Source organism: Cuculus canorus, chromosome 13, assembly GCF_017976375.1.
Source record: "Cuculus canorus isolate bCucCan1 chromosome 13, bCucCan1.pri, whole genome shotgun sequence".
NCBI lineage: Eukaryota > Metazoa > Chordata > Aves > Cuculiformes > Cuculidae > Cuculus > Cuculus canorus.
In genome coordinates this window covers 16,631,995-16,656,223 of record NC_071413.1, presented here as the reverse complement: position 1 = coordinate 16,656,223, position 24,229 = coordinate 16,631,995, and the positions used below count along the sequence as shown (strand labels likewise).

General features: G+C 41.3%; 1 protein-coding gene across 6 annotated transcripts in view; it reads left to right on the top strand.

Annotated features, from left to right (window-relative positions):
- Nucleotides 1-24,229, top strand: part of WWOX (WW domain containing oxidoreductase) — a 547,784-nt gene that overhangs the window by 402,327 nt on the left and 121,228 nt on the right. The window contains exon 9 of one of the 6 annotated variants that reach the window (XM_054078622.1): nt 12,509-12,538. The exons of the other annotated variants lie outside the window; for them this stretch is intronic. Coding sequence (XP_053934597.1) covers nt 12,509-12,523 — 15 coding nt within the window. The 3' untranslated portion in view covers nt 12,524-12,538. Of the gene's footprint in view, nt 1-12,508; nt 12,539-24,229 lie in introns of those variants that run through there. 6 annotated transcript variants of the gene reach the window in all.

Sequence of the window (24,229 nt, the reverse complement as noted above, 5' to 3'; positions counted from 1 at the left end):
TTTTCACTCTATACCCTTAAAAAGTCCTTGCAGTGTGTATGTGTGTGTGTGGGGAACAGAACAAAAGCAAATTTGCTGTCATCGGCTCGTATCTAAATGTTCCATTTTAAATTAAATGGTAATAGAGTGGCAGCATATCCCATGTTGTATTTGCTATTTCAGCTGCAGGATCCATTTTAAATGTATTTTTACACTATCCCTTTTGGATTAATCTACATTATTTTTCAGAAGTTAGGCTCGCACACCCTTATGCTTTATATTATTATTATTATTTGTTGGGCGATGGCTGGGGAGGGATTTAATTTTAATTAATGGGAAATTTGTAAGAGGACCATTTAATAAATCTGTTCTTTGAACTGAAGTCGAGCAGCCGGCGTGGAGTAGCTTTCACTTTTTCATCACTGCAGGTTACTAATTCTGCAACGAAACAATTGGCGAAAACTGTTGGAAGGGAATGAAGCATTTGATTCACAGCGTACCTTGGGCGTGATGCATTAAGGGTTAATTTATTTTATTTTACTTTTATTTTTTTGTTGGTGCAGTTGGGACTCAGCTGTTGTTTCCTCTGGGATTAAACAGCTGTCAGCATTGTTAATGACATCAAATTCATGCATTAAAATTCTCTCATTCCTCTCTGTATAAAATGTGGCTGTGGAAAACACTGCCATATCCCTCTTTGTGAAGGAATGAAAATCCAAGGAAAGATAACAGCACTTATTACAAAACCACAGACCGGAGCTTCTGTTGATGGAATCTCGTAATGAGTAATTAAGCTACTTTGCAGAAGTCAGCGCTGTCATGTTTGCAATTGGGTATTTCCATTCCCCTGTGGATACAGCTGGGAAAAGACTACTAAGGTGATAAAAAAAAGAAAAATAGAATTGTTCTAGAAATATCATCTTCATGAAGCCCAGAGGTTTCAATGCAAAAGTGGCTGTGAAAAATTAGCCTACAAAAATAACCTGTCTGGTGTAAATGCTGCTCCTTTAAACCGTTCATAACTTGTATCATCGGATAAACAAAACCCAATGAGTTTTTATTATCCTACAGTCTCACAAGGATACGGCAATGATGGCCATGTTTCTGGGATAGGGGTGTTGGCTTTTCATATTTTTCTGAGCCTTTTCCTCCATAAATGAAAGTTTTCAACACTGTTCATTTCTGTAGTTTGGAAAATGTGATGGGGGGCATGGGGTCTTATAAGGGGAGACCATCTTTTCAGGGGAGGAAAGGATTAACACAGATTTTTTTTTTCCCCGTAAAGTTCAAAACATTACTCATGCTTTTAAACTGATCTACAATTCTTATGCCCTAAGAACTCCAATTATTAAAAATAGTCCTGAATTTTCACTAGTTTTAATGTCTCTATTCTCTTTTTTGTTCTTTTCTATGTTTTTTTTATGGTTTGTTAAGCAATTAACTTACTCTTAACTTTCTTCTTTCAAGTAGCTTTGTTTTTTTAGAGGCAAAAAAAAAATCAGCAGCAAGCATAGTTTTCTGAATGTCTTTATCCTATTTCCGAGAAGTTGGTTTCATGCAGAAGTACCCTAGTTTTTTAATATCCCCGTACGTCAGCTGTTACAGTGAAATCAAATTAAATTAAGCCCAATGAAGAAACAAGCCTGCTAACAAAATGAATTGATAGAGTAGTTTATTGAATTCAGTAAAATGCACTGAAATATATAGGAATAAAATAGTTAATTGAATAACCAACTTCCAGATCAGATGGTGAAATATGAGCATCTGATGAGTGAAATGATATATATGTTAACTGAATAATGGCTGGAGTCTCTACAACATGCTATGCCTTCTTGAAAACAATCTCTGTGGAAAGGCTGAGAGTTTATTTTTTCAAGGCCATGGATTTTGAAAAAACTCCAGTTTATTAGCAGAGCTGTAGATGGAGATGAAGGCACAATTTATTTTGATTTGTTGAAACATTAACAAGGTACTAAGCACCCCACTGTATTAAATAATACGCATAAACGTGGTCACTGTAATAAGACAGGTTTGTTTAACATCCTGCTTTGCGGTAAGATTCCTACATGACTCCCAAGTTCAGTCAAGTGTTACGCTGGTGAGGTCAAGTGTCTTTTTGTAGTTAATTTAATCACGGTTGGCCCAGAAATGGACCCGGGAAGCTCTGCAGTGGTAGTTTATATGCCCTTTTTCATCATTACTGAAAATGTGCCCTTCTGGAACTAATGCTCGCTAGTTTTATCATTAATGTGTAGTAATAACTTGTAAAAATATTTTTTCATTAGCTTATATTTTCAGAAGAGGAAAAAAAATTAAATAAATGGGGAAAATACTGAAGTGCAAGCAGGCGCTGTAGGTTTTGAAGTGCATTGTGTTCCAGGAGATGAAGGCTCATGCCACGAGCTGCAAGTGCCAGTCAGTCTTTCGTATAATTATCATCTTTGCAAATGAAGAGCTTGGAGGGACACTGGGAATGGTGACAGAAAGAAGTGCTTTAATTCTTCCTCGTAGTCAGGGTGCTCTCACTCCAGATGTGTCACAGTGTCATTGTTTTAAAATCCTGGATGAATAAAGACAAGAAAGTCCAGGGGTTGATAGGGCATGGTAGGAAAATTTGACAGCAACATCGACAACCAAGAGGCCATGAGGGAGTGTAACCCGAGGGGTGAGGAAGTGGCTGTGAGCATTCTCTTTCCCTGTCATAGCTGAAGATGTTCTCTGCCCGAGTTTAACCACCTCTAAAAATTGCCGGTTGTAAAAAGTATTCTCAGTCCAGCAGGTGTGCGCTCCAGCGGGGGGAGGAAGCTGCTCGGGGATGTTGTGGCACCAACGGGCAATGAGATGTAGGAGTGCAAGCCCATGCTGACCAGTGCTAATAAAGGTGCTCATGGCTGTTAGCTCCACCATTCAGTTCACCATAGAAGAAAGTTTTAGACTGAAATGAAGGTTTTTTTATAAGCCAGCATTGTTCCTTCTGTCGCTTGAGTGCTAAAGACTTCTAAGGTCAACTCTTTACCAACGTGGGTTTGGATCATCACTTGGAAAAGACCATTATTACTTTATTTTCTTCTGGGGAGAGAAGAAAGCTGAATATGTCCTGATTGTTTAAATTGGTAAAATTCACGCCAGACTTCAGGCAATTCCTAGAACCCAGTCTGCTATGTAGAGACTTCAAACATGAGTTTCACCTGTAGCCTGTGGTGTATGTGTGATGAGACAGCCTAAGGCCTTTTGAAATTGTTGACTTGGACCCAGAGGGGCAAAATGAGTAATTTAGGGCTGTGTATTCCATGACAGGTATGGGAAGTGATTTCCAAATGCTTTCACTTCCAGTCACTAAGCCCACGTGAAAAAACAGTCTCTAAAAATTGTGCTCTATCAGACATACCCCGTTAATTAGAGGAATAAGTCTAGGAAAAAATATTCACAAATAGTTGAGTAACTGTCAATTAGTTTTCCCTCATACTTAGCAAGAACATTCCTATGCGTGGGAGCGTGCCCAACTCAAGTGTATGTATTTCTTCTTGGTGGATAATATAGTAGTTGCAAATCTTTCATTATCTCAAAGACCTGTATTACTCTGAAAGATGTATATTTAAAAAGATGCTGGCAGTAACTGCCGCTGACAACCAGCCCTATTTGAAATAGACTCCCTCTGTGGCAATGTGTAGGAAAGTCTCCGTACATTGATCTATGGATTTTTCATTTGCTTTCAAATAGTCCTGCTCGTGAGTCTGCAAAGAGCGAATAAGCAAAGTTTGAATCAGTTTGACTTTGGAAGCCTGATTCTGAGCAATTACCTCGGGAAAATACACCTCCTTTCAACTAAATAGATCTGTCAGAAGGAGCCAGAGTACAGTACGCTGCTGCCGGAATACATGTGTGCGCTGGTAAACCGGACCCAGCCAATTAAACATCAAAATGTTGGCTGCATTCAGTTCACAGGAAGACTTATGTAAGTTCATTTTCATAGTGTGCGTGTGCGTATGTGTCTTTAGACTTTAACTGACAGATTCCCACCGTGAATAGAGGAGGGAGTTATCAATTATCTGGTTAGCTGTGCGCTGCAATTGTATGCTCCGTGGCTTTCTGACAGAAGCAGGCAGCAAGCGAGAGAAGTGGAATAATTCTGGTTCAGCAAGATTGTTAATATTTCACTCTAGGAACCTAAAATCATTGTGAAAAGATGGAGAAAATGGTCATTTTAAGCCTGACTGCTGCAATTTCTTCTGGTGAGAGCATGTGAAATACTAATGACTGTTTCACCCCAAAGTCAGAACCACAGTGCTGCGGTTGCTGAACCCCCCAGCAGCCACCGTGCAGCCTAACACTGATTTGAATCATTCACCTCTCGGAGCCCTGAATAACTTTTATCTAATTATCTCAAAGTACTTTACATGACAGAGAGTGGTATATACAAATTCACAAGATTGGCCAGAAAATAGTCACTGTATCCACTTTTTAAATCGTGTGCAGGCTCCAAGTGCAGCCTTGAGTTGTTCTGTGCGAGTCTCAGTGACTTTTATTACTGCTATTTTCTGTCCTCGTGTATGTCAATTTGGCAGGATGTTTATGTTCATTAAATGTTTGCAATTTCCACAGCACTGTGCAATGTACTACTGCTGCACGGCCACCGCCGATGTGTTACTTTGCTCCTGACAGGGAACACATGTCTAGGGTTGTCAAGGTGGCCATCAGAGCCATTACACTTGTTAAGCAAACTAGCCAAGAACCTAAAGCACCAGTCTCTGATGGATGGTTTCTGTGTCTGTCACATCATCTTTCCTCCCACTGCAGGAAAGTCTTAGAATTCAGGAAAAAATAAGTAAATAAGCAAAGTCTGTAGCGAACTGTACAGTCCTTCCAGTATCGAAAGGGGCTCCAGGAAAGCTGGGGAGGAGCTCTTGATCGGGCAGTGCAGGGATAGGATGAGGAAGAGCAGCTTTAGGCTGAAAGAGGGGAGATTGAGATGAGATCTTAGGGAGAAATGTTTTGCTGTGAGGTTGAGGAGGTCCTGACTCAGGCTGCCCAGAGCAGTGGTGGCTGCCCCATCCCTGGAGGGGTTCAAGGCCAGGTTGGATGGGGCTTTGAGGAACCTGATCCGGTAGGAGGTGTCCCTGCCCATGTCAGGGGTGGGACTGGATGGGCTTTGAGGTCCCTTCCAACCCAACCCATTCCATGATTCTATGACTGCAGGTACTCAGATGTATGATACAAAGGTTTGGAACATGAGCACCATGGATTCCATTTGCAAAGAGCCCTCCTTCAGCCAGATCTCTCTGAAATGCTTTCAGACTCCTTGTTGTTATGCACTGCTGTTTTCTGTCGTAGATGCACTTGTGGGTGTCAGAAATTTTTTTTTCTACAGCTTTTTTCGCTCTCTGGTTTTCAGCTGCAAGTGAAATCAGCCTGGGTATCAAGGTGCTTGAGCGAAAAAGTGTAGATTATGCAAGTTCCAAGATTTCCAGGAGCAGTGCTGTATTTGTTATCTAGAGCACAACTGGTTGCCCAGGGAGGTTGTGGCTGCCCCATCCCTGGAGGTGTTCAAGGCCAGATTGGATGGAGCTTTGAGGAACTTGATCGAGGGAAAGGTGTCCCTCCTCATGGCAATGGATGGTCTTTAAGATCCCTTCCAACCCAAACCATTCTATGAATATGGGTATAGGCAATGAGCAAATTGCAATTTTAAACTTGTCAAATACAGTTGTGTCGTTGGATAACTATATTTTTAGTACTGTAGCAGGAAGCGATGTATATTAAACATGAAATGAATACTTCAATCTGAAACCAGGTATCAATGTATTTCTCTCACAGATCATGGCAGAAGGACTTCCAAGTTTGAAGGGCTTGAATTAGCCACAAACATTTTGACGCTGGTTGAGATTTAAAACCCCGAAGCTCCCAAATTTGAAACCCATGGTTACTCTGAAGATCTGCTCTCATGTTGTCATTCTCGTTTGGAACTTAAAATTGCTGGGAATCTTGTAAAATTTTTGACCATTAGCCTTACAGCTAATCCTAAATTGTCCCTAACCTCATATGGATCCAAACACTGATTCTGCTACCAGTTTTTAGTTTTAGTATTCAAAAAAGGGCAACAGTTTTCTGGTTTTGTGAGTTTATTTCACATTTCTCTGTAATATTGCAGACTCCTTGGAATGAGTCTGACTCGTTCAAAATATTACAGTAGCATTACGAGCTTTATAATTGTAGTATATACAAAAATCATGTAAGCAAGTAGAAGAGCATCTAAAGCCAGGTCTTCACATACAGAATTCTGTTGAAAGATTGGGGTCCAGTGATTCCACCCCATCGGCAAAATGGAGGTGAACCAGAGCAAGTGCATTTGTCAAGGTTTAGGTAGCAGATCTGTGCTTTTACTGCTCTTGTTCCAAGGTGCTCTTCTCTGTCAATTATATATTTAGATTACATTTTTCTCTGGCGCTTTTAAACATATTAGATATTTGGCTGCTAGGCTTTTCTGGAATTTTATGTTGGTCCCCCCGCCCCACTGCTGGTGAATGTGAGGGAAGGACAGCCAGTGTCCTTACTCCAAACTCATGTTACACAAAGGGAAAAGCTAAGTGGAAGAGGCTCAGGATTGCTCAAGAAACATGTCTCTGTATGAATCATAGAATGTCTTAAGTTGGAAGGGACCAACAAGGATCATGGAGTCCAACCCCTTTTCCTGCACAGGACACCTCCAACATTCACACCGTGTGGCTGAGATTGTTGGCCAAATGCTTCTGGAATATTGTCAGGCTCGGAGCTGTGACTGCTGCCCTGGGGAGCTGTTCCAGTGCTCCACCACCCTCTGGGTGAAGGACCTCTTCCTAATGTGAAACCTAATCCTCCCCTGGCACATCTTCCTGCCATTCCCTTGGGTCCTGTGTGCTCCCACCTTGAGAAAATAGAGCTCAGTATTATAAGTATAGGAGCTGGAGTATTAACAGGCTCTCGGACGAAAGATTCTTTCAGGTTTGTAGTCCTTCTCATCGCACAGCAGTATTTAGGATCTCCTACTCTTTGGGGAGTCTCACAGCCTCCGTAACCTCTACAACTCACAACTCATAGCGAGAGCAGGGGGGGGAAATAAGTCTTCGGGTTCATAGTCCTGTGTCTGGAGACCCACAAATAGGCTGGATTTACCACAGTAACTCACATATCTTTAATTTTTAGTTTATGAAAGACCTTTCAGTAAGAGCCACATCTCCCTGGAGCCACCCAATGACTGGCTCACTCGCCAACCATTTGCCCGTGATTTTTCTGTCCTCCCCCTCTTCCTAATTTTTTAATATAAATGCACATTTTCCCCTTCTTTTAGGGCAGAAATGTGACTTTTGTAGAGAGTGATGTGTGTTCAAATGACACATTTTCCAGGCATTACATTTGATAATTTCACAGATACCAGAGTTACCTCCTAGCAATGAGTTAACGCGACAAAGGCAACTGGGTTTGTTTGCTGGAAGCGGAGGATAACAGCGCCTAAACTTTACTATTGGTGGCAGTGGAGGGGGCAAATGGGAGGCACGGAAAATTGCTTTTTATAATTAAAAAGGGGAATCTCAGATGTTTTATATCTTGAATATTTACAATAAAACCTTCAAGTGCTTGTCAAGAGGGTAATGTGTCATTAGCAGGAGCCTTTGCCTCTCTTCTCCTCTCGGACATGACAGTGCAGCAGGATAAGAGAAGAGTAATTATAGTTCAGCAGGGCTGCCAGGTGTGATAAATGAGTAATCAGCACACAGGAGCCCCAGTCCTCAAAGGAGGACTATTACAGCGTTATCAGCTGCAGGCCCGGGTGTACGGCAGCCTCGCGCTGAGACCGAGACAGGGCCCTGGCTGCTCAATGCCTCTCCCGGCTCCCACTCCGTCACCAGCTCCTTTGTGCGGCTGCCACGGGCAGGGGAAGGTGGTGGGGAGGAAGGGATAAAAGGGAGAAGCGATGCTTCTCGCACTCACCTTTGCTGATATTTACATAAAACATTGCCCCACTCTCCAGGTGAGAAGGTGCACTTGTGCCTTTGTGCCTTTCTGTGACAAGGGGTTGCAGAAAGCCAGGCTCCTGTCAACGCTGCTTGCATTGCCCTTCCCTCGGCTTTGACCTCTGTGTCTGCGGGTCTGATTCCCTGTGAGTTTGCTTCTTCTGCCGCACCTCCCATTTTAGCTCGGCTGCACTGGGGCAGGCTTTCTCTTCCCCAAAAACTTGAAGATAATCACTTTAGTAAGGATCTCGAAGTCTCGTTAATGTTGGATCACATATGCTAAACTGCAGCTCTGACCGTTTCCTCCTCGTGCTGCATCTTGGAGCGTTCGAGTGATGCGATTCATCTGTTTATTATGGCTGGGAAGAGTCGCATATCAGAACTGAGTACACCGTTTGATTAAAATTAATCAAAACCTGATTCAACCAATCAGTGGAACATTGATCCTCTACTTTCTTATTCCCTTTCAAGCTCAGCGTTAGCAACAGCAGCACTGGAATAGGAATGTTTAATTCTTAAAAATAATTCTTGTGAAAAAGAGGGCACGCTCTGCCTATAATAAATTGTTATTAAGGAAAAGGACATAATGTGCCTTGGAAAAAATGAAGGGCCAACACTTTTGATGCAAGGTTATTTTTACAATACTTGCATTTTTATCGGTTGATGTATTTTAACTGGAGCCCTGACAATAGTCACAAAAAAAATTATTACTCTGGCATGGAGCTACTTATCTGACAAATGCAATGCGAATGGTCTTGTTCTTATCAATGAGATCAGATTTCAACAAAAATGAATACGAGGAGTGAGGTGTTGCTTTGTGAACAGATAACCTTGCAGGCATGAACTCGCAAACCTGAATAAAAGGATGTCTCTATGAAATAATCTGTGCATAAGTGCAATCAGGTCAGACTGTAATAGACAGCGGGGGGTGGAATCAAAAGGGGGAAAAACTCATTTCATCACAGTTAATGGCAAGGAAAAGAAGGCAAGGAAGGACTTTCTTTGGAGCGGAGCTGTTGCGACAAAGACCAGGGCTTCGGCATGTCATGCACCATTTGCTGTTGCACTAGGGCTCTTTTCAAGAGCTGTGAAGCCATTATTGTAATGTGAAAAAAGTAGAAAGAAATACTCCCTCCTGGTCACTGGAAGGGCAAATGAGGTGCAGGCGCTTTTTTTTTTTTTTTTTTTTGCTTTTTTTTTTCCCTACACTATTTGTGCAGGGAGGTTTCTAGATTCCCCCTGGTAAAGCTCCGCTGGGATGCAGGAAAGATCACAGTGCCCTTATAAACAACACTTCTTGGCACTGTTTACCTTCTTTTGTGACTTTGCTGCCTGTGAAGGAGGATGTGAGTGTCAGAGGCCCAACTGCAATGAGCATTTACCCTGCTTTTGTCTTTGACGAAGCAGAACCTTTAGGATATTCTTCAGCTAAAGTTTTACAGCACAGTTCTGTGGTTTGGGTTTTAAATAATAATAATAATAAAAAAGCTCAGTACATTCCTGTGTGGTAAAGTTATCTAGTGGTGATAATAAATCCAATAGTCTGTGGATTTGGTGTGTGTTATTAAAAAGAGAGGAGAAAGAATCCTTTGTTCGTTGGCATAATGCAATCCTGTCTCTGAGCAGTTCTAATTTGCAAACCAAGTACTTTGTAAATTGTGGAAACCTGGTTATAACTTAAAGGCTGAATAAAATGGGTCATCTTATAACTGAAAGATAAATATAGATGTAAAATAGTGCCACAAATGTCTTTTTAAGCAAGAAATAAATAAATAAATAATAGGTATCAGAACTGGCTTGTTCTTGTATAGTTTATGGGTAAAGCAAGATTACACATACAGCCCTGCAGCCGATTCCCAGGACTGCTAAAGTGTGAAGAACAGGAGTGACATTCTCCTCTTCAATAAATCACTATAAAAATGTTTATGAACCCTGCAATTTACTGTCTTTTAAATGCAAATTGAAAGGGGCATCGTCGCAAGTGTAAAGGAGACCCGCAGTGGCCTCAAGGAATTATGAAATGTTGCAAAAGGCTTCTGAAATTGTGTGATCTTAAATGGTTCTATTTTAAAGAATGATTTCCCATTTATACTTCTGTGACAGCTTTGTTAATTTATTAAAGAGATCTCTCTGAATTGCAGGAAGGTGTTTATGAGCATTACGCTTCACAGGAGCTATTCAGAGGCTTGCAAGGAGTCGTGGTTTAATTTGGCAGGCACTAGAGTGAAGTTTGCTATTGCTGTTTGTGGTATGGAAGGCCATGGGGGTTCAAATCACATAAAGCAGTGATATTGTCTGATAAAATAAAATATTGGTGAAGTAGCAAAAATTTCCTGCCTCCTACCAGCTCCTGCATGCAGGCATCTGCTGTGAAATTCCTAAACAAATAACTAAATAATGTGATGAACCATTCAGCATCCCTTAGCCCACCATTAATGAAGTTCAAGTTGACTGAAGACTGAATCCTCTTTGCTGTTCTTTAGCTGTGCGTTCTCCAAGTGACATGAACTGATTTCCACTTACGTTTAGCACTTTATCCAGAAAATATTGCTCTTCATGGAAGCAGATATAAGCCCTATAAATTAAGCACTAGAAGAGGAGCTTTGATCAGTTGGGTGGGTTGCCTTCTTTTTCTGTTTCATTGATTGGTAAATTTTGAGGGTGGTTATTTTTTTAGCTAAGAGCCGTGATTTTCTGCATTCGGGAAATGTAATTGCCACCAAATTTAATTTTTTTAAAATAAAATATTCATTGCAACAGTGTGAGATATGAATGTGTTCAGTTGGAACCCTATAATTGTTTGCATAGCTTAGAGTCCTCCACAGCACACTTCATCACTTCTCTTTAATTTAATGGCATAAATAACCACGATGGGCTCACATGATATTCGTGCTGTGTACAAGGAGGCGTAGCGCATAGTTTGTAAGTGTATCATCATCCACTGCCAGCAATAGTTCTCCTGGCTTCCAAATCTTTATAAGAAAAAAGGTGTGGGTATCTGATTTCTGGCAGGCCTTCGGTCTGCCGCTTTGGCACTGATTATTTAGCTGTGAGGAGCGGTTGGGGAATGGGCTCTCAGGCTCCTGAGTTGGTGTAACATCTGCTGGGCAGCTTCTTAGCATACACGTGATGGAGGATCTTTGGGACCAAAACTATGTAAAAAAAGAAAACTGGAGGGTGTGAGCATTTGCGTGACTCCTCTTATGGACAATAATATTGCTTGGCTTTATCACATTGGAGGCTTTCTAACTCTTGAAATAGAGCACTCATAGCTTACAACTTGATAGCACCCTGAATTTATCACAGCTGATGTTGTTCTCATGCCAAAGCTACACCTTTTCCAGCAGCTGCATGTCTACTTGGATATCTTTTTTTGTAACTGAGTTTAAAATGTAGGTATCGTTGCTTCACAGGATTAAAAATGGTGTAATCCAGTGCCTTCAGAAAAATTATCTCCTTTCTGCTGTTGGAGCACTCACTGCCTTCCCTGCTGCTCAGGTGTGCTTGCACCATGTGCTCGCAATACTCTTACATTGTCTTGAGTTAGTCCAATCCAGAATTGGTCCCCTCTGACTCCCTGTGACCACAGCATCTGCTTGCGTGTGAGTAAAGTTAAGGGGACAAAGCTACAGAGCTGCAAAATGTTGGGTGTAAATGCAGAACCACATCGTGATACCTGGGTTTTGGAGAGAATATGTTTTGCTTTTCAGTAATGTTCCATGCTCATTTTTATCTGACAACATCAGCTCCTTGTTTAGAACACAACTTGGAAGAGCTGAGCTAATCCCCAGGAAAATGGCTCATCTCTCCATCTTTGCATTGCTAATACACCCGTTATCAATGCCATCTTGGCAACAGACGTAGACATTGAGGAACTGTGCTGTGTCTCCATAATCTCAGAAGCTTGAAACTTATGCAAAACCCTCAGAAATCACATCTATGTTCCTTCAACACTGGAAGGATCAAAGACTTGCCTCTGCACAAAGGCTCTCAGTAACACTGGATCAAATGGCTTGTCACTGCCTGTACAGCTGCTGGCACAATGGAGAGTCAAATGGCGACAGTGATTCGTTAACAAGGGAGCATTAATGCATTCTCTCTCTGGGATAAGACCTCGTTTCTGCATTTTGATTTCAAGTAATGTGCTCATTGGTGAAGAGAGAGGAAGGACACATCTCTTTGGTGGTTTCTGAAGGCCAGGGTAGATGGCATATACGCCATGGTTACCCTCGACGCATTGTACTACAGGCTGGGCGAATGGGAGGGTTTATGCACTGCAGGCAAGCCAGGTTTTCATGTTAATAACATGTGTGGAGCAGGGCAGAAGACTTTGCAGTGTTAATTATTTGATTGAGAGCAAATAGCTTGATAAAGTGTCCCACTGGGAGAACGCAGAAAATGAGCCTTTTTTAGGTGAGGTGGAAAATACTTTCTTTGTTCATCTGTCCTACAAATAAACTTGGTCACTGTGATCCAGATCTACATCTAATGCAGTTTATTTCCGAATGTATTAGTCCAGTCTTATCAATGTGTGCTTCCAGGTGGAGAAGATCTGAGAAGCTTGGCCTGGCCTTGATATTGAGAGGAAGACACCACTTTTACATATCACTGATGGTCCCATATGTAAGATGAGTTCCTGGCTGAGCACTGGCAATGAGCAACAAAACTGGAGATCTGAAAACAATTGTGGTACCCAAAACTGAACAGAAGGAAGATTCGGAACATAGGCTGTCCTGTTTCCCTCATTCTCCCCCTAAGATGAACAAAAGTTGCTGGAACAATGCTGAGAATGAGATTTGACCCTTCCATTGCCCTTAGCCTCTGCCTACAAACCATCTGCACTGAAAATCCCTGAACTCCACCCAAGGGAGTGAACTTGGAAGCTGTTAAGTTTCCAAAGATGATGTTGTTTCTAGTATTATTTGCTTCCTAGCCCTTATAATTCCCTGCTTCTAACAGACAATGGCATTCAGGCCCAAATACAGTGATCTGCCAGCACTAAACCATCTTCTCTTCCTCCTGGATTACTGTTCCCCATTCCTCCCCTGGCTGCCCATGGGTGGGAGCTTTGGATGGGCTTTGTTTTGCCAATAATGAGCACTAAGTAAACGACACATGGAGGCTACAGGGGAGAAGAGCAGCTAGAGTACTTGGGCTACTTAGGAGAGACCAAGGATTTAGGGACAGACTCTCCAACATCAGCATCAGTGTATGTTTGGATGGAGTGCTCCAGAACACAGTCCTCAAGCCAGTTGCTGGTTTGGAAATCATAGAATCATAGAATGGTTTGGGTTGGAAGGAGCCTTAAAGATCATCCAGGTCCAGCACCCCTGCCATGGGCAGGGACACCTCCCACTGGACCAGGCTGCTTAAGGGCCCTTCCAACCTGGCAACAAAAGTGCTTGTTCTGGCATTCATACCAGGATAATATATATGTTGATAGCCCAGGTCTTTGGGACCACGCGTTCACATTCTGTCCAAAATAGCCTTTGCCTTTTGATCTACTGGAGCTCATTTCTGCATGTGTAGGTTGAAACTATGCTTCTATGTGCTGTCTGTGGCCGTCTACAAGTTCCTGGCACTTGTCATAAGTATAAAGCTTTGCCCCTCTGTCCTTGGGCAGGAATTTCCCTCCTGCTATAAATTTGCAGAGCACTGTGTATCATTTCCCTCCTGGCTGCCACCCTATACCTCATAAGTGATTGTACTCCGGTGGGGAAGTGATTTGTATGTATATTTTTATAAAACACTTTGGGATCCTTGGGGAAGAAAGTTGTTATATAAATGTATTTCCCAGGGGAAAGTAGTGGAAATCTCATTACTTGGAACGCACAGCATATTTAAAAGTAGGTTTGACAAAACACTAGGAAAGAAGGAAACAATCCTGAACTGGCATTGGGATGGACTAAGTGATCTAGCAGAGATTTTCCATCTCTGAAGTTTGTCTCATGGTTTTATTTAGTGCATCGGAAAAAGGGCATGAGGAATGCTAAAGCCATGCACGTATAGAACCACACTTCAGCAACACTTCGGTGTATTTTAATATAACCTTTAGCAAAACACTGTGGTTTGCTTGCTTGCTGATTTATTTTAGGTAGTTTGAAATGTTTCTATTAGTGATCTCTTTGAATTACTTTAGGTGGTGCGATGGATTTGTAGCAAAGCACAGCATGAAACTTGAGTGTGCTCGCTGAAGCCAGGTATTTGGTGCCAAGCAAAATTTGTATGTGTAGCTTCTGTTTTAAGCAATTATATGGTGTGTAATACACAGTAGAGAAATTAAGTAGAAGAACATTTTGCCCTAAGGGATTACTGTAGCTTTTGGATTTATTTTAAACAAGTTTTGCCCCTCGTGCAAGTAGGGTTCCTGTAATAAATCATTTATTTAATAATCTACAGTGTATTAGCTGAAATTATATGTATAAACAAAAGTCAACCAAAAACTAGTGGTAAAAGTAAAGGTGGGCTGTGGCAAAGGAGTGTATTTAGGTGTTGGGAGAAAACTGGTGAGGGAGTCTAACAGAGACCGTTCCGTAGCTGGACTCAATGACTTCACTGCAGTAAACTGCTTATGTAATACACTGCATGGGTGTCACTGGAGAGGAACCAACCCATCCATTTCAGCTTGCTTAAATTAATGGTGATCTTCTCTCTGAAGGGAAAAACTGTAAAAATACATCAAGAGTGTCCATGCAGAGACATTATGAAATAAACCTGGGGTGGTCATTAAAGAGAAGCCATTTTTGAGCATGGAGGAAGGGCAACCTTCTGATACTTCAGCTTTCAGAAGTTCATTATCCGTCTTTGGCTAAGTTATTCTAGACATAAGAAGTGTACAGTGAATAAGGGTCTTCCTTAATTGCCATACAAATTGGCCAAATGGTTTCCAAGACCATTTGTTTTTAACAAATCTTGTTCTGACTGCCATAAAAGGGACAGAATTTTGTGTTCCTTTATGTGATGCAGTAAAATGACAGCTACAGCAGATCGAGCTGCTTCTTTGTGTGATATGTCAGCTCCTTTGATCAAACCTGATTTCCAGAATAACCTTTTCCCCCAGACATTTGTTTTCCTTTGATTCGGCGATGAGACCCAAAGGGATTTCATTCCAAATGCATGTGACTTTCAGTGTTGTGAAGCCATAAAAATGGGAAGAGGAGCAGCAAACCTAGAAAACAACTAAACTGAGATACAAGTTCCAATTTGTCCACCCTGGCCTGGAACCCCTCCAGGGATGGGGCAGCCACCACTGCTCGGGGCAACCTGGGCCAGGGCCTCCCCACCCTCACAGCAAAACATTTCTTCCTAAGATCTCATCCCAATCTCCCTTCTCTTAGATGAAAACCATTCCCATAAAGTTATCTCCACAGACCTCTGCAGTTGTGTTTCAATAGATTTGTTGAAGCCTTTTTAATGGTGTGCTTTAGGTATGTATTTCTGTCTCAGAGCTCATTGCGCTTAGGTCTGCTACGGACACATACGTTCATTTATGAATATTTTTTGTCTAAACACAGACAAAAAGAAGGTTTGTTTCTGTATATGTTTACTGTGGCTCAAATTGCTGCTGTTAGGGTTTTAGAGAAGTGCTAGTGATAATCTAGATCGTTCTAGTTGTTGTAGCCTCCACTTGTTCTCAGAGTTTCACTTTGAGTCATTCTTTTATCTAATAGATAGTTTGGATGTGGTCTTCATTTCCTTTAGCTGCTTCTTTTTTCTCCAGCGCTTTTGGCTGAAACATTCATATTTATGCTACCACATACAAGTGACCCTTGATGATTAGTACAAAAGAGGCTCCAAGTTAGAGCTCGGAGGTTTTTTAAGCGATTTGGTAACTAGGTAGATTTACAGAGTGATATTGTATTTAGTGGTCCTAAAGCAAAATACTTGCATCATTTGGAATTGGATGTATTATCTAAGCTAGAAATTTTGCTTATGAAGTCATTATATAAAATTTCATCTTCATGTTCTCCAGTTGCTATGAAGCACAGTAGATCTGATATAATCTGCTCCTATTTTTGCTCTGAGATGGCAGATGACTTGGAAGTAAAATAATGACTTGAAGACACACGGTCTTTTTCCAAAGGTATTTTTTGAAGATCATACAGATTTAAATTAAGAAATTACTTCTTTCTCCATTGCTATAGCTTTTTTCCTCTCTGATTTGTTCCATAATCTATGCTTTCCTACACCAAATACTCTTTGTTGTAAGGGTGTGATCTGTATCCCACACCAGGCTGCTTTGTAGGCCAAGCAGAGTCTTCCCTACCCTTCAGTTAATGTTTACTCACCTATTGTGTGCAGAATGGGAAGCCCATTTTCAGATTTGATTTTTAAACACATCAAACCTGTTACACCCATGCAATTAATGACAAGACAAATGAAAACACAAGGCTGTCCATGCAGGCTTGCATGCTGTGTGATGAACATGCATGCTACATACAGTCCTCTAACTGGATCGCATGCATTGGACCAGTCATCCCTGGCAGTGACATTTAATAAAGGAGGTTTTGTCATGGATAAACTCCACATGGATATTAAATGTCGCCATTCCACACACCCAATGCTTCTACACTGGCTGTTTTCCTTTTCTTCACCTTGCTTTTCAGGCTGCTGAAGTATTGGAAAATCTAATACAGAAAACACCATCTCTCTCTCTCAAACTGGTGCTTCCTGCTGTAAACAGGGATAGAAATGAAATAACCCCCTAAGACAAGACACACCTGAAAACTCTACTCAGCAAAGCCTTTGTTGGTATGATTTCCTTAGTTTGATAATTAATACTTGAGTGTTCTTAATGCTCAAGGCAAGTCTGTAGTCCTACATACGAGATTGTTTTACACGGCTTGGTTTTACTCACTGTCAGTGAAATCAGAGGTCTAACAAGTCTGAGCATTAGAGGTTTCGCTTTTTCTCCCAAACTGAATTTAAGCAGGCTTAAGTACAGAGTTCTGCCTCAGCATTAGGACAGCCCACAGGCTGAGCAGAGGATGTAGGAAGTCCAGAACCCTGCACTCAAGTAGCATCGGTGTTTATGGTGATGAGTTTTGCAGTCCATGAAGAATTACTTAGACACCACCCACGCTGTAGACTACCAGGTAGCTGTTAGAAATGGCTTTTGTTAGTACTGAGTTGACCAATAGTCAAGCTTTTATTTTCCATCAGTGACTATTCGGAGCGAGTCCACTCCCTTTGATTTAACCCTTCTGGTGCATTTGGCAATGAAGGGAACAACTGGTGAAGATATGTCTTGAAAAAGCTTGAAAAGGTCTGCAGGCACTGATTTCAGGAAGAGGAAATGTTAAAACACTGCTGTGAAACGGGTCCACCTTTACACCAGAGATAATTTCTGGCATAAGTGTCATCAGAAGCAGTTTTTAAAGAAGTTTCCATTTCCAGCCCATTCAGCTCTCAGGCATTGTGGAAAACAAAACACAAATCCTCGTGCTGAATGAAAATTCACATTCCCCACGACTAAGGGGAACCACTATGAATGAGAGTGTTCTTACTTCATCTACATGAAATCCCTTTCCTGTACCCAAACATCAGTATTCAACTTACGAGAATTCAATAATGAGCTGCATTATGGAACAAGCAACAAAACAATGGTCCTGCTTTACTTGAGTTGAGGAGAGTGGGTATGGAATGTCATTGCCTTCCCTACGGAAGCTATTTCTGCTTCCTTCCCCCATTCACATACTAGTCTGTAAAATGCAATCCCACATGAGAAATTCCTATCTTCCATGAGTGTGGCAAGGACATTATGGAGACCAGGCCGCACATTTGCATATTCTCATACCATAAACATCTATTTTTTTCCATTTGTGCCATGATGTTCTCCATTCATATTCTAAGTGGCAGAAGCTTTTAGTTGTGATTGGGCCCAGTCCCCAGCGGACAAGAACTGAGTGTATCACGTGGTATTTATTAATCTAAAAAAGTTGCTTTTCAAAACATATCTAAAAACATATGGGAGTTACACGAAGCAAAGCAATTGCAAGTTCATTTGTTATTTCAACAAGCTCATTTCTTATGATTTCAGTTGCATAATAGATATGGAACCGTCTGCAGGTTGTTTGTTGTCATATATTTTTCATTTGGTTCCTTGGGTTAGAGAAATGGAAGACACAAACGTACCATCTCCTCGGAGGAACGGATGATGTTACACAACCCATAGGGTTTTTTCCCTTCTCATTCTTTTGTCGGATGGCCTGGACTATGCTTTTCTGGCAGTAATTTAGAAGCTGTCAGTTCTGAAGTGGTCCCTGGGGATAAAGCAATCATTTGCCGTGCTCTTGGTGTTTGGGGTTCCTGACTGGCAAAGGTGTAGGTCTGTAGCATTTGCAGGGTTGGGGAATCACTGGGTAATGTCAAACATGAAAGGTTTTCAGCAGCTTCCTCAGTAATCCTTTACCAGCAATTGCCTATGATGGCCCGTTAGGTTAGTTACTCTTACAATGGATTTATGAAGCATTATTTATATGCAAGACATTCATTCTAGAATAGTTCAATATCTGCATTTCTCTGAAGCACGTTGTCTGCTGCAGCAGTGCTCCCTAAGGAGGGAGAATATACGACATATTTGGTGCTTGTTGGTTTTAGTTTTATTTTGTCTCACGCTTTTAGTTTACTTGTACTGTTCCAACCTTTTTCATGGTGAATAGTATGGATAAGTTTGTAAGCTGAGGTCTAAGCTAAGGGTAATGGGTTACTTTTCTACACACAACAAAATGTTCATAGAATCATGGAATGATTTTCTTGGGAAGGGACCTCAAAACCCCCTACTGTGGGTAGGGACACCTCCCACTGGATCAGGGGCTCCAAGCCCCATCCCACCTGGCCTTGAACGCCTCGGGGAGGGATCATCCACCACTGCTCTGGGCAACCTGGGCCAGGGCCTCCCCAGCCTCACCGCAAACATTTCTTCCTAAGATCTCATCTCTATCTCCCTTCTTTCAGCTTAAAACCATTCTCCCTCATCCTATCCCTGCCTTCCATGATCAAAAACCCCTGCCCAGCTTTCCTGGAGCCTCTTCCAGTACTGGAAGCTGCTCTAAGGTCTCCCTCCTCAGAGCCTTCACTTCTCCAGGCTGAACAACGCTGACTCTCCCAGTCTGAGCTCATACGGGACATGCTCCAGTTCTCAGATCATCTCCATAGCCTCCTCTGACTCCCTCCAATTGATCCATGTCCTTCCTTGCTGAGGGCTTCAGAACTGAATGCAGGTCTCTAAGTGAGATTTGATGAGAGCAGAGTAGACGATTAGTTGGATGCAGCCCTGGGCGTGGTTGTCTTTCTGGGCTGACAGCTTTCCTACCTGATGAGATCCTGTTCCTGCTTCTGAGAGTGTCATGAGGGAAAATAAATAAATAAATATGCGTTTTAAACAATTAGAGATATGTTTGGGTTGGTAACTGTGTAAAGGTCTTGGGTCCCAAAAGTTTCGCAAAGGGGGAAGATGCAGATAGCTAGTGAGGATCTGGCTGTGGCCAAGCTGTATTTTCATGTGAATTTTACCTATATGACTAAAAAGAAGCCATATAAAGGTATGTGGTACATGTACTTTAATCTTAAAGTCCTTTTTTCAATTATTGCCATTAACTTTAATTTAAAATAATGCAGGGCAATATGATGGATTGAGTGGATTATTAATTATATTCTATGCACCAGGAAAGAACTCAGGAGGTCAGGCTTATTAAATAGATAGAGAATGAGAGAAACTTACCTGGGGCTGGTTCTGAAATGGGAATTGAGTGGGTTACATTTTAGTAGAAGATGTATGCAGGTGAAGAGATGAAAGCTTTCCTCACCTGACGCTCCACTGCCTTTGCCCCAGAGCTGGTGGGGATGTCTGGGTGGACCAAAGGAGGAGTGTGGGGTACAGGCACAAACACATCCACGAGGCTATGTCTGTGTTAGGAACAGCAAATCCTGCTGCTCCGGCTTCTGTAATAACTGCAGAATAACCACACGTTGAGTTGAAGTGGAAGTATACATTGTTCCCTGAAGAAACTCTAGTTAGTTGGATTTTGTGTAGGAGGGATGTAATTATCACCTCATCTGCGAATCCAGGCAGGATTGTTTTTCCTTTCTCAATTGTACCTCTCAGAAAAATGAGAATAGGATAAAAAGATAAATTAACAGTTTATAGCCTGGTTTATAGTGGTTGGATTTTCTCTTAAAGGCTTTAGGCATGGGGCTTTTCTACGCGCAGGAAAGCCTTATGTACATCGTTCCTGTCTGACATGGGTTGCTGTAGGCTGTAATGTTGAGTTGACAATGCAGTGGCTTTTGCTAGGAATACCTGGTCAAAAATATTTATTGCAAGCTCTATGATGGCTTCTTTTTAAAAAGACTAACTATGAAAAAGAATAACAGTAGCTTGATATATCACATCTCACCAGCCCATCTGACACACCGTTGAGTCAACTTTTCTGGGAGGCATCCCATGTTTCATTACCTTGTACTCTCCAGAGCCACGTTTGAGACGGTTCAGATGTTTCACTGCCTTTTTATTTATTTTTAAAGGGTGTCAAAAATCCCTTGTTTTCCACATATTTCTTTTCCTTTTAAAAGAGTGTCAGAAATACCATATTTCCCATACACACTCGAAGCCTGTGGCCCAGAGTGGCCTGCCGTATCTCTGTGTCACCTCTGTCAGCTGTGCTGCAGCTGACACGACGTACTTCACTAACTTGACTGATTTAAGGCCACAAAGAACCATCCGTTAAAAGGAGAGCTGAGCTACCAGGGTTAGCATTTTAAGTCAGACTTAGAATTAGACCAAAAGCAAACCAGAGCTTGAAAACAGCTGAAGGAAAATACGGGAGATAAATGCCCAAACAGCAGGTGTCATGAAGCAGCTAACAAACTTGCAACCCGGATCTTGAAAAGTTGTTCGGGGAGTCCTGTTTCAGTACTTCATGGATGAACATATAAACTGTAGAGAACAGCAGCTGTGCAAAGAAAAATAACAACCTGTTAATCAGGCTCCTGTTGGCACTAAATAGTCGTGAGAGTCCAGTGCTTGGGTATCATAACTACAGTGTAACATGAAATATCCCCCTGTGGCAACATAAAATTCCTCCCATCTGTAGAAAGGTCATAGGGGAGAACTTTCTCGATCTTCTGATGATATCGAGTGCCATTATTATTATTTTTTAATCCTAATCCAGATGCAGATGTATGCTCTTATATTACCTAGGCATCTGCCTCTACATAGGTAAATTAGTTCTTAAAAGTGTGGTTGCCATTTATCTATAATATTTCTATATATAGTTGAACCTTTATGATAACAGAACATGCAGTTTAAAACACTCTTACAAAGCCATTATCGACAAATGTATCATTTCTTCTGTCCTGGAAGAGCGCAGGCTTCTTAGCAGTGCTCACAGAAAAAGTACTCACATATGATGCATTTCACAATTGCCTCATAGCTGATACTCTCATTTTTGTTTTCTTATTTACAATATCATTATCATAAAACTAATCTTGAGTATTTGTGGAAATTAATGTAACTACCTTTCAGCTTGGATTCACCTATTTATTTTCTTTCTTTTTACCCCGATATTTGCTGTTCAGTGCTAAATTCGCATGTCAACAATAGAGAAGAGCGGGAGAGTAAGATTGCTTTTGGGCTGATGTCCCTAACTTGATCAGTTCCAGGGCTCTGGCAAAAGGCGTGGCCTGGGCTGATGAGTAAGTAATCGTATCAGGAGAAAAATCACGGCTTTGGTAGAATTGGAAGTGCCCTGAGATCTGTTGCCCTGAGATCTCTTGCTGAAGTTATGACATGTGAATATCATCTCTGTTCCACTTCACTTGCCCCACTCTGTCAGGCTCTTGAGTTACAAAGCAATGAAGCAGCGAAAGAGAGACTTGGAATCACTTTTTTCAAATGATACAAAGCTAATCTTTAAATCTGTGGGGATTATTTTTTATGTTTTATCTGTTAAATTCATGTCACAGTGGAACTGAGGAAGAAAAAAAGCGAGATGTTTATCAGAATTGTGTGATATTAACTTCCATTACTTCACAACCCGCTGTGAGCAGAAATGCTTGAGTGTAAAAGCAAACAAATCCCTGCCAAGAGGGAAGGTTTTCCAAATATGTGGGGTGGGACGGTATCAAGAAAAAGTGCCAGTTTGGAGGGGCGGAAACTGTGTGTAGGCTGGGTTGCAATGAAAGGCTATTTTTCTGCAAGTCACTTTGTACAAAATGAAATATCATCTTTCTGGTGGTTAACATGAAAAAAAACCAAACTCTGATTCTTTTCCTGTCGAGTTGAAGATCGGTATTTTCATCAAGTCAGCATGTTCTGGAAAGCACAAGGACTTGATAGTCACAGGTACCAAGAAGCTCGTCTGTAACATTTCTAAATTAATTGTAAGTATTCAGGGCTATTGAAAGCAGCGACCTTGTTCCTCCAGTGAGCAATATGAAATATTGCTGTGTCTGTTTGAAGAGAGCCCGCATGGCATATACATACGGATAGATCTCATATAGATATATATATGTAAACACTCATTGGAAACCATAGAATAGAATGGTTTGGGTTGGAAGGGACCTCAAAGCCCATCCAGTCACACCCCCTGCCATGGGCAGGGACACCTCTCACTGGATCAGGTTGCTCCAAGCCCCATCCAACCTGGCCTTGAACACCTCCAGGGATGGGGCAGCCACCACTGCTCTGGGCAGCCTGGGCCAGGGCCTCCCCACCCTCACAGCAAAACATTTCTCCCTAAGATCTCATCTCAATCTCCCTTCTTTCAGGTGAAAACTATTCCCCCTCGTCCTATCCCTGCACTACCTCATCAAGAGCACCTCCCAGCTTTCCTGTAGGTTCCAATGTCGAAATGCTTGGAACCAAGGAGGGAAGATATTCTTCCACTGACATCTGGGCAAACTCAATTAGTGGTCTTAGGATTTTTGTGTCAGAGCTGGAGGCTTCCTCCTCCTTAAGTAAAAGCTCTGGTTAAAATTGGAGAAAGAAGAGAAGAGAAGAGAAGAGAAGAGAAGAGAAGAGAAGAGAAGAGAAGAGAAGAGAAGAGAAGAGAAGAGAAGAGAAGAGAAGAGAAGAGAAGAGAAGAGAAGAGAAGAGAAGAGAAGAGAAGAGAAGAGAAGAGAAGAGAAGAGGAATGATAATAAAGAAAGGAAAATTTCAGCCCTCTAAGTGCTGTTTAGACTGCATGGAAGACATAACAAAAAAGAACAGTGTGGGCCTTCATATCATCCATTTAAGTCGGGAGATCTTGGAAATTGTATTCTAAAATACACTCTTTAATACAGAAAAGAAAAGATAAAAATTGGTGCAAGAAAGGTAATAAAGAACGCTGCTTAAAAATGTATTGTGTTATACTTCCATGTAAATGTTACAGTGGAAAATCTTTGAGAGAGGTAGCCTGCCCTTTAAACTTTAGGCATTTATGGCCTTAATTATGCTTTTCACCAAGATTTTGCATATTTAATATTTCCTTTTAGAGCTTTCAAGAGTCTCAATTATTAATTCCACTGAGGATTTATAGGTCCTCTGAATATCCCTTAAGTAGAAAGATTGTAGACTCATCAAATACTTTTTTCTTCCTTTAAATTTTTACGATTTCTATATCAAATAGGCAACTGCAGTTTTAGAGTTAAAAGTAGAATATTTATCACTTGGGGTTCTCTCTCCTGTTCCAAACAGAAGCAATTCCTCCATGATCTGCACTGAAATATCTGTCTTCATGTGTGGGTACAGGTCACGGAGAGATGATCTCTAATCCAAAAGAACAAGTACTTATTTTTCATATTGCATGGCCAAAACAATAGCATCTCACCTAAAGATGCTATTTATAGAGTGAACTGCCTGAAATGGAGAACAGTGTTAACCAGAAACCTATGAATAAGTCATGGAGTCTAATTTTCCGTTATTACAGCCATTGTTTAAAAATGCATGTCTACCCAGGACATTGTATTACTTAAGAAAACTTCTACAATTCTTTTTTTCCCCCCTCAGTTATTTCATTACTTCTTCATTAACTTTGCTCTCCTCCAGTGTTTGTAGGGCTTCTGAAAATCAATTGGCCAAAAAAAAAAAATGTGTATGTATGTGTATATATATTTTTAAATTGCTCCTGAGACTATCAGTGCTTTAGACATTTTTATGCTTATTTCTTCAAATGCTTTCACCATGTTATGCTTTGGCATCCACAGCAAAACCCATTAGCTGTGACAGGTTAAGATGCCTCTGCAGACTTCACCACAAAGGAACTGAGTCAGTGCCAACC